Source organism: Solanum dulcamara, chromosome 7 (assembly GCF_947179165.1).
Source record: "Solanum dulcamara chromosome 7, daSolDulc1.2, whole genome shotgun sequence".
NCBI classification, from domain to species: Eukaryota; Viridiplantae; Streptophyta; class Magnoliopsida; order Solanales; family Solanaceae; genus Solanum; species Solanum dulcamara.
In genome coordinates, this window is record NC_077243.1 from 72,679,098 (window position 1) to 72,690,781 (window position 11,684).

General features: G+C 31.4%; 1 protein-coding gene across 1 annotated transcript; it reads right to left on the minus strand.

Annotated features, from left to right (window-relative positions):
• Positions 1–6,621: 6,621 nt before the first annotated feature.
• LOC129895940 (cytochrome c oxidase subunit 6a, mitochondrial-like) lies at positions 6,622–9,921 on the minus strand. The gene is made up of 4 exons (XM_055971730.1): positions 9,728–9,921; positions 8,546–8,652; positions 8,075–8,117; positions 6,622–6,850 (listed from the first exon to the last, which is right to left on the minus strand). Exons 1-4 carry the CDS (start codon positions 9,822–9,824, stop codon positions 6,816–6,818), a joined length of 282 nt encoding a protein of 93 aa, XP_055827705.1. The 5' UTR covers positions 9,825–9,921; the 3' UTR covers positions 6,622–6,815.
• Positions 9,922–11,684: the final 1,763 nt, after the last annotated feature.

Here is an 11,684-nt window from a genome sequence, read left to right on the forward strand (position 1 = left end):
GATACAATCATGAAACTGTTCGAACTTTGTCTGATGTGCAAAGCAGACTCCTTGACTCGACATCACCTCTACTCGTATAACCTATGTTAGATATAGTTCTTTCTCTTTTCTGTTATAATTGTAGATTTAGAAAGAATACAAAGCTTTCTGAAAGATGAAAGAAAATAATAGTACAAGTTCAAGTGAAGTGCGTAACTTTCTACCTAGATGATGATGACTTTATCTATGGCTTTGGTTGTCTCTAAAAGAAAAAACCAAGAAATTTTCTTTCAATCAAGGATTTTTAATGTTTTCTTTATTGAGGATACACGTCCATATCAGATATGTTTGTGTAATATCTTCTTTCCTTCTTTGACAAGTTCTCTGCCTTGTATAGAGTGCTTTCTTGACCCCAATTGTCTCGTGCAATCTTCTCTTGGTTGGCGATTCACCTTTCTATGGTAGTTTCTTTTTGTGATCTTCAATCAACGAATTGTTTAGTTTAATCAATCTGCTTGATTTCCACCTGCCTGCGTGCTAGATCCGAGATTTCACCAAATCTATGCAGTGTCTTCCACATGTGGTTTTCTTCCGGCCTTTACTTTCCTTTTTGATTTCCGCGAGTTATCCTTCCTTGTGAGTCTTTGTAATGACTTCCTAGGTCATTTTCGTGCTTTTATATATTTTTGCCATTTCCCCCCTCTCTGTAGCTTCTTTATAGAATTTATGTGATGTTGGGATGGATGGCATGCTCCTCGAGGTGGTTGGGAGATCTTGGTGCAAGCACTACTAAAAAATGGTGAAAAAAAGATGAAAAAAAAAGCGACGGACTGCGTCGATGGTAAAAAGCGACGGACAAAGGGACATCGTCCATCACTTATATTTTTTATTTTTTTATTTTAAAAAGCGACGGACAGTGACTCTATGTCCGTCGCTTGTTTTGGCGGATTTTTGTGCCAAAAATATTTTTAATTAATAATTAATTATTTAATATAAACGGCGACGCCGTCCGTCGCTTCTAATAAAAATAATTATTTTTCATTTAAAATAAGCGACGGAGTCCTTAGATTATTTTTAATTTTAATTTATAATATTTTTTTTATAAAGTTTTATTTTATTATTTATAATTTTTTTAAAAAAAATTGCGAAGGACGGTGTCGCTTAGTCCATCGCTTTTTTGGTCAAACTTTTTTAAATGGAGCGACGGACTTTGCAATGCTGTCCGTCGCCCTCTACTAAATATCAGTCACAGCTTCTCCCATTTTTTATTTTCTAAACTCTCTTAACTCTCTCTCTCTATCTCTTCGATCCCCTCCCCTGAACCCCGACTCCGACGCTCACCCACACCCCCGCCGCAGTTCACCATCGTCGTCCCTCACTCTCTCTCAGGTACTCCGTCCGACCCTCTCTCTCTTCTCTTTTTCTCTCCTTGTTAAACTTAGTTAGGGTTTTGTTTTTTTGTAAATTGAGAAAATTTTAAATTGTTAGTTAGTTTATTTCATTTATGTTGTTGAATATATGTTGTTAACATAGACAATTTGTAACATTGATTGTGAATTAGTGAATAAAAAGTTATAGTTTTGATTTTAGGGTTTTACTTTGAATTGGGGTATTTTGAATTAGTTTGTGATTTGGGTTTTATTGAGTTGGAATTGAAGTGTTTTTGAAGTTATAAAGTTATTAACATTGTTAGTTTGTATATTTAATTGTGAATTAGTGAATGGAGATTTTTGGGTTTTAGTTGAATTGGGTATTTTGAATTAGATTATAAATTTGGGTATTTTTTAGTTTGAATTGAAGTGTTGTTGAAGTTAAAAGTTAGATTTAAGATGTAATTATAGAATTTAATTAGAAGTTAGAAACTTAGAACTTATTTAGAGCTTTTGATTACAACTTAGAACTTAATCATAACTTGTATTGAATTTAGAACTTTGAACTTGAATTTAGAACTTGAACTTTAGGTCGGATTTTTTAAGTTGAAATTAGAAATTTTTTTGGTGTAGCATTTACTTATTTGAATTTAGGTTGTGAACTTTAGAAATTGTGAATTATTTATATTTTTCATGAAGTTATTAACTTTGGTTTCTTGAATTGTGGTTTTTAAGAATTAATTAAGCTTAAACTTTAGAAATGTTGAATTATTGTAGGATATATAAACTTTAAGTTGTGAAGTTTCAACTTAAATTTTGAACTTAGAATTTAAGATTTTTTAAGTTGAATATTAAGATTTTTTAACTTGAACTTAGATTTTAGAACTTGAATTTTAGGATTTTTGAAGTACTTAGAATTTTTTTTGGTTTGTATAAATTCTCAACTTTAGATACTTGAACTTTAATTATACTTGAAATTTGAAAGTTTGTACTTTAACTTAGAAAAAAACCAACTTGAACTTTAGAAATGTTGAACTTGAGAATTCTTGAATTTTTGAAGGATATGCATGTAAACTTTAAGTTGTGAACTTTGAACTTGAATTTAAAACTTGATCTTTAGGATTTTTTTACTTGAACTTAGATTTTAGAACTTGAACTTTAAGATTTTTTAATTAAGTAGTTAGAAATTATTTTGGTTTGTATAAATTCTCAACTTTAGATACTTGAACTTAGGATACTTGAAATAATTAATTAAGGTTGAATATTTTTATACAAATTTTTTAGTGCAGGGGTATAATCTAATTAAATATTCCAATATTCGACGCCGCCAAGCCCACTGCCACCAACCCCTCCATCTCAGCTCTAATTGAAAAAATTCGAGGTACTTTTTCCTCTTAAATTTTAACTATTGTATGTATTAGATTTTTTTATTCAATGTACAACACTTGCATTTTGGTTAGGGTTTGTTTGATTTCTTAGGATATGTTTGAATTTTTAGAGTGTGCTTTAGTGATAGAGTGCTAGTTTAGCATAAGTGACAACATTAGTTGATCCTATTGATGGCAAAGTTGATTTTCTTCCAAGATCAATTTGTGTCCATCTAGTGTTGACACTTAGATTTGATTTGGTTTACTTGTTGGAATTAGTTCGTACTTTAATTGTCTAATAAAATCCAGCTTGCACTTTAGAAATGTTGAAATATTGTAGGATAATATATGATTTTTAAGTTGTTAAATTTGAAAGACTTTAAAATATTATGACTTTATTCGTTTTGAGTGTTTAATTATGTTCGTTATGATGTATATTGTGTGTTTTGTTGGTTGGTTAGTTGTGTTGGATTGGATTGTATTGATTATTATTGAATTACATTTTAATTGCAGGTGGGCAGCAGAAACTGTAGGTTTCTGGTGTCAAAAATATTATAGGAAAAACGACGGACAGGGTCCTTTAGTCCGTCACTTTTTTGAATTTTTTTAAATTTTTTTTTTTAGAAAAGCGACGGACAGGGGGACCCTATGTCCGTCGCTTTTTTGGAAATTTTCAAGAACACCAAGAACAAAAGCGATGGACAGGGACCCTTTGTCCCTCGCTTTTATAGAAAAAAAATTAAAAATTTAAAAATAAAACGACGCAGTCCGTCGCTTTTTGTGATGCAGTCCGTCGCTTTACTAAAGTGTCGAGCAAAAAGGCGACAGAAGTGACTGCGTCGCTTTTCCGTCGAGTTTGACCAAAACAGCGACGCAGTCCGTCGCTTTTTTGCGTCGTTTTTGACAGTTTTTTAGTAGTGAAGTTTCTCCCTTTTTAGATTTTTAAAGTGAAAAAAATTGACGTTAGTCAACATCTAGAGATTCGATCGTCATATGGAAATTTCAACGATTTCATCAGCTTCGGAAGGACTAGTTAGGTCTAGAAGGAAGGTTAGTTCGGGTTTTAGAGTTTTTGTTTTGAGTTTTTGCGATTTATCGTTTTAACTTTAAAGTTTTGGCAAGTTTGACTTCGGTTAATATTTTGAGTAAACGCACTCGGATGAAAATTTCATCAGTACGGTTAGCTCCGAAATGCCGAATTTGGTCTAGAACGATCTTTGATTCAGTTCTCAAGGTGCTCAGAATGAGCTTTTGGCCGTTTGAGCGTTTTATATGTTTTTCTTTGAAAGTATTGACTTCGGTCAACATTTCAACGATACAACCTCTATTGATCATTTCATCGATTCTGTTGAGCCCGGAATATCATTTTTAGTTGGATAGCATAGTCCATTTGAATTGATGGAGTTCTGAATGAATTTCGTACAACCATCGAGGAAAATTCCAAATCCTCAAAGTTCAGTACCAGTCGAACTGTTGGTGCAACAAACTTTGCTCTTCGCGTTCGTGAGCCATGGGTCGCGATCTCGAGGATGAGTGCTGAGATCACGAAGGTCAAATTGGTCAGGTCTTGCGATCGCGAAGAACAAATCCACTGGCTTTAGTGAACTAAATGTCCGTTCCAGCAATCTAAGTCCCATTTTGGAACTTAGAACAATTGGAATTTTGAGAGCAATTCTTGGTCATTTTCGATCATTCTTGTTGCGTTGTGTGCAGTTTCGGCCTTGAGGTAGGCTATGATTTCTTCATTTTAGACTTGGCTCGGTTAGAATTTATATATTTTGAGTAGTAGCGTGTGCTTAGGTTGGTAAATTTAGGTGTTGATATCCTTTTAAGCAAATAGGAGTTGATGGCCATCATGGGAAATTAGCTTGGATCTTAGCCGTCGAAGCCTTAGTTTAGGCGCTTTCTTGTCTTGTTTGTACCATTTAGTATCCTTAGAAATTGCTCCTAGGTGACTTGAAATTTAGGATACCATTTGTTTGTCTTGCTTACGTTATTGAACTATTGGGTCCGAGTCCATGCTTTGGTACGCTGGAGTTTCAGATTAGTAATTTGATGCCTCTGGCGGGATTTTCCCCCGACTTTGAGTAATATATGATTTGTATATGTTACTTGCTTCGGTTGCTTCACCGATGTTTAAAAATATCTTTTTTTATGAATGAATAAAGGATGATACTAGGACTTTGGTAAATGAATAAATATAAGGTTTTGAAAAATATTGGTGATATTATTGTTTATGAAATTTCATGATTTTGATGAGCTCGAGGTATGATTTTAGGCGGACATTTTATTGACTTTGGGCTACACTGTTATATTCAGTGTTGATAAGCTCGAGGTGTGAACTTCAGACGGCCCGTTGATACATATTCCGGATATTACCTTGATATAGATGAGCTCAAGGGTTATTCTGAGCGCTCCCTTAATATTTTGGGATTATCATTACATCTTTGTTGTGTTATATATACATGCTCTTCTAGTATTATGTGAGTAAGGCAATTATTGTAGTTATCTGTTGTTGTTGGGCTAGTGGGCCTTAGGAAACAGGTTTGGACATCATGAAATATTGAATGATAAACTTATATAAATATACAATATTAAGAAAATATTTATCATCTATAGCAATAAAAAAAATTTCACTGAACACTTATAATACAGTTTTAATACATATTGCAGAGAACTATTTATAAAACATATATAATACAAGTTTTATAGATGGATAATACATTTATCACTTACTTTAATAGACTTATAATACAATATATCAGTTTCTTACTACACAAACATAATATATATTTTAAAACACTTATAATACATTTATATTGTATGCATAATTCACTTTTAATACAAGTGTATATTTATCATAATATTGCTATGTATTGCTATAAATTGTAATAAATAAAAAATATTGCTAAAATCAGTAATTAATTTTTTAAAAACACTCAATTAAGTAATTTTTCCATATTGAAATATCTAGCAGCACACTATGTAGTCATCCTAGTACGTGCTATATTGGTTGATCCAAATCAAATTCCTCAAAATCTTGAGCCACAAAAATGTGATGGATGGGAATGGTGGTACGACTGGGAGAATCTGCCAGAGCCTCTTGTCCCACAATTTAGAAGTGCCATTAAAGAAGGATTCAACCTTTTCCAAGACAATTTTAAAGAATATTGATCATCCATATAGTAAATCTAATCAGGCTGCATATCAATCCGTTATGTTCGATTTTTAAGTTATCGATTATCGGTTTGCATGAAACTTTGACCACTAAATGTGATTTATCATATTTTCAAGGAAATTTCATAAACAAATATGGTTTGAAGCATAATTATCATTTATAGCTATAATTTGCCTAATACGATTCATAACTATTTTATTGAAGCTGTATTTCTTTTTGAACCTAGTTATATCAACATATACAATTTCGCTAATACATATCTGTTCGCTCAACCTAGGAATTTTTTTTGAATTCATTTTATCTGTTCGTTCAACCTAGTTATAACAACACATACAATTTTGTTAAATACATTATATGTATTCGCTCAACCTAGTTGCATATACTATATTCACGTTCTTTATGAGCGGTATTTGTACCAAAAAGTACCCCAACCATCACCAAAAAAAAAAAGACTTAACAAACATCACACAGAGTAACTTATATGCGTACAACACACTTTACATATACAACATACACTTAATATTGTCACTGTATTTTAACAAATCCCACCTTTATTTTATGAGATAGTATACTTGTATTGTCACCAGAAAATCGCTCCAATTATCACTAAAAATATATGTAATTGTATTTCACTATCTACATAACAATCCAACTCCTACTAAGGTCAATCATATCGAAAAGAAAAACTGAGAAGAGATGATTTTTTTTAAAAATACTCTTCATTTTTTATTGTGTAGACAGCACACTGTAAAAAACATAGTAGACAGCACAATAAGAGTACATCAGAGATATGGCTAAGTATCAACATAAGACCTCTAAAGTAAATTCAAACATATTTCACACAACTTAGATGATGCTGTAGGTTTAACTTTTTAAAGCCTTCACAGATTATATATAGATATACACATATATATACACGTATTAGTGATGCTTCTTCTCGAAAAGACCATCCGGACCTGCATTCGGTACATAAATAAGTCACTCACTTAACCCTATAATACAAAAACTGGATGAGTGATATTGTAACAAGAAGGAAATATGAAAAATCGTATCAAAATTGAAAATAGAAGAACCCAACAACAGAGATACTCTTACCGTTTGAGCTGAAGGTCGCCTGGATTGACTAGCAGTCACAAAAAGAAATGCTCCAATGACAATGCATACCAAATACCGAGCCACACAAAGTAAATAGACATGACGCGTAGCATACTCACAATTGACATAAATGTGGCCTACTTGGTTATTAACAAAATATGTAATACCTCAAATAATTTCATAGAATCCGAATTATTAAGGATGTGCTAATATGATTTAAAGCACAATATAAAGGTGAAGCAAGATAAACATAAACTATTCCAGAACATGTAAGACAAGATGAATTATATATATATATATATATGCAAACTACAACAATCATGCTGAAATCTCAACCTTACAAAATCAACAAATTAAAGTTGTCGCAATCAGCATAAAAGGGATATTAGCCGTTAGTCATGACTCATTGAGATGATATGACTTAGAAGACCAGTTTTGAAAATGTTTCAGCATCATAACCTAAATTGTTCGAACTCTTTACTTTCGGTGCCGTACCCGTGTCGATACAACATGGTCCACGTATGGAATCCGTATCAGATTAGGTCAATCGATATTGTGTACTTGACCAAAACCAACGAAGAAATTTGGGTCAAAACAAATTTCTGTAATCAAAACAAAAAACTATGATGAAATTCAAGAAAATGGAGTAATCTTTGTATATAACAACTTCTATATCAACCCTTTTCCTTATATCACCAGATCCGCATCCCTGAATCTTAATATATAAATCATGAAGGATCCGATCTACTTGTACCACACCCCACACCCAAGTCCGAGCAATTCAGATCATAATTACATCAAAGGAAAAACGAAATCATTCAAAACCAGGCATCCCATTGTCAGGCAAACAAGGAGAAAACAGGGTGATTACTTGTTCCAAGCTAGTAACTGAAACCATCCACGGCATGCTACAATATTTTTGAATCCTAATCGGATAAATTTAGAGTGCTTCAGTTAGATAACAAACTATTATTCAGAATATTTATGTGCTGATAGCTCATGGTCAGATACGACTAAAAACGAGATACAGTAAACTTGAAATCATTGACAAGCGAAGGAAGAGAGAACTTAGGTATCAGAATTACCCCATGGAAACTCCTTGTTACGAATGTGCAGATACGGATAAGGCTGCAAACAGAAATAGAAATGATTGGCAAGAACTATAAAATATATATGAAATAGAGCAACTAATGGACAAAACATATATGAAATAGAGCAACTAATGGTACACATGTAAATAATCTGTCTCAATTGTAAATTCCCCTTCATTACACAAAATTTCAATCCCTCAAAACAAAATAATCCCCCTATAACGTCTGTTTTCAATCAACAAAGGAACACAAGTTAGACCATTAGATATTATCAGGACCAAATATCGTAGGCATTCGTCCACAAATGATCAAATTATTATTTAAAGGGAGTCTCAAATCTCATTACTTCAACAGGACTAGTGAAAACTGAAAATCCCTCGGAAATATATTGTCAATAAGAGTTAATGTTTTCATTTGAAGTTCTGTATCCAAATTTTTAAGACAGAACAGCATATTAACACTTACAGGAGGCTCTTCATAGTGGGGATGACCCTTAGAGAGATTAAAGATTGTAAGAATAGTGCACGTAATTATTCCAACATAAGTAATTTTCTCCCACTTAGCTGCTTCACCTGCCCACAAAAAATAAAGGGATCATTCAATATTAACACTTCATTCACATCGGAAATTATTTTTATACAGCGGAATCACACAACTACAGATAGAATTCTTTGTTTTGTATTGGATAGTTGGTAAATAAATATCAATATATCATCCCTCGAATAAACTAATATGTAACACAGAGATCCCATTCGAAAACAAAGCTTTTTTAACATATACCTGAAGACGACTAGTTATGTGTAACACGTACATTTGTATGTATGTATAAATGTACACATATATATGGAGGCAGATCTAAAATTCAAATTTGATTAATTCAACCTTTAGTACTATGGTATCTGCTAGGCATCAGAACTTAAAAAGTTCTCCTTTTTTCTGTCACCTCAATCCAAAACTAGTTACAATCCATTTTTTCTGTTTGTTTTCTTGATAAGTAGTTGCAATTGTCTATATGAAACATCTGTGATGCAGTCATTTTTTAAAAAACTTAATTTCCATGTCATATTATATTATTGTAAATATATGGCAGCCAAACTTAACCCCAAAAATTGGCTCAAGAGGGATGAACTTCACAAATCTATATAAGCAAACCACTAGCTTATTGATGTGGGATTCTAAGTTACTCCAACACACCCTTCATGCACAGGGCCAACTGGGCGTGGACTAGGATCTCAAACAGGAATAAACTGACATTGATATCATGTAAAATTATGACACTAAGCCCAGCTCAACTTCAAAAGCTAACTCAAAAGGGCGATGTAAAAGTCTAAATAGATATTATATAGATAGAGACACCTAAAATATCATTTTATTAGAAAATTTCATAACTTAACTATTCATTATTCTATTTACCTACCCATACTATCATTACCTTTGTATTAAATACACCTCAATATTGAGTATACCTACACGCGCGCCCCGTTGGATATTAATAACAAATATTTGATCAACTCAATATCGAAATATACTTTAATACAAAGGGACCAATAATTTAGACATGTAAGGGAAACGTACAATCGATAATTGAGATATAAAAGATGATTGAAAATAATTAAAATAAAATAAAATTTAAGATGATGAACTTACGGGCCTCGTCATGGTGGGAGGAAGAAGAGAAAGTCCTCTTGAATGCACCGCCGCGGAGGGCGGAGTGAATTCTAGATTTGATCAGAGCAGACGCCATTAATTCCGGTGAATTCTAAACTCTTTCCGCTGCTTACTGTTAACACTATAAAAAAAGATTTATTATATCGAAAAAGGACAAAAATGTTCTGGAATCTTCCCCCTGCTTTGAAAGGTTTGATAAAAAAAAAAGTAATTTATATATCAATTATATGATGTTACTCCTTATGCTTCAAGTTTATCAATAACCAAATTAAACTATTAAGCTTGGCTCAAACATGATATATGAAATTATGATATAAAATTAAAGTTCTATTTGAACATGCAAATTCAAATGAAAAATTAAATTAAATTGAAGTTGAAAAAATCAAAGTGAATCGAATGAATATGGTATTAGGTGCATATTTTTTTCAAAATCAAACACACAAAAATCGAATCGAAAGCTCACCCCTACTTCAAGGCATAAATTCAGTGACAAAAGTTATGAAATTCTTGTCCTACAAATCGCAAGTCATGTATAAGGCAGAAGTTATGCTTGAAAATAAAATTTCTCTAAAAATCTTGCCTTATAAATGAAAAGTCGTGCTTATGATAGAAGTTACGCCTTAAAACAAAGCATTCTCTAAAATAATTTTCCTGCGAAACTAATTGTGCCTAGTGAATTTAGATCGTAACTAATGATATTTAGTCCACAAATTTTTATTAAATAACAATAGGATAAAAATTAAAAATCATGATATTTAAAAAAACAAAATTTAAATACCACCCCAAAATAGGAAAGTCCAAAAACTTGTAAACAACCATTACTGGGAGAGAGAGAAAGTACAATAAGATCATCATTTATGATAATTCCTTCTTATATGAGAGACCAAAAATTTTAAAGAAAATAATCAGTTATCGAACATTAATGATATTGTTGTATATTACTCTATATTAGAAGTGGGAATGAGAGGAGCTTCGGGTCAAGAGGTTACTTTGGTAATTTTCTATATTTCTGTGCTAATTACATTTCTCCTGGTGATGTTAAAAGTTAAACTGCAGATTCATATTTTTTGGTTTTTTCATGGATGGCCACGTGGGGCATTATCGTAAATTTATTCGCTGGAAATTTGTCCATTTTGGTGCATAATTTTATTATTTAGCTTTATTTTATTTTATTTATCTCATATATTAAAAATAGATATTTCATATATTTTAAAATTTTAAATTTAACTATTATTATCTTATATAGTTATTTAACATTAAGTATATCATGAAGGTAAAAATAATAAAATTATATTAATTTAAAGATAGACGGCGGAATATATATTATTTAAAAATTACGTTAAAAGTACTATAAATCACAATAATTAATAAGTTAAAATATCTTTTAAGAAAAACATATTAAAATTTTGGTTTAAACTCTCAAAATTTCATATGTGCGACATAATTGAGACAAAAAAATAACATATATTATTTGAAAATTATTTTAAAATGACTAGAAATAATATTACTTAACAACTTAAAATATTTAAAAATCATATAAAAATTGTGTCAACTCCCCTAATTATATTTGTGTCACATAAATTGAGACAAATAGAGTAATATATAGCACGAGCTCTTGTAGGGAATGAGAAGTGTTTAGGGCCAGTCGGTCAATTGACTGATTTGCACATCTCCTTCAATTTCCTCTTTTTATATGTAGTATTTTTTCCATTTTAATTTATTTGTCTTACTTTTCTTTAATATGTTATATATTTAAAAATTATATATATATAAAGTAGTATTATAAATCACAATAATTAACAACTTAAAATATTTAAAATATATACTAAAATTTGGTTAACTCTTGAAATTTCACATGTGACACATAAATTGGGACAAATGGCGTAACCAATGTTATTTGAAAATTACGTTATTTAAAATGACTATAAATCACAAT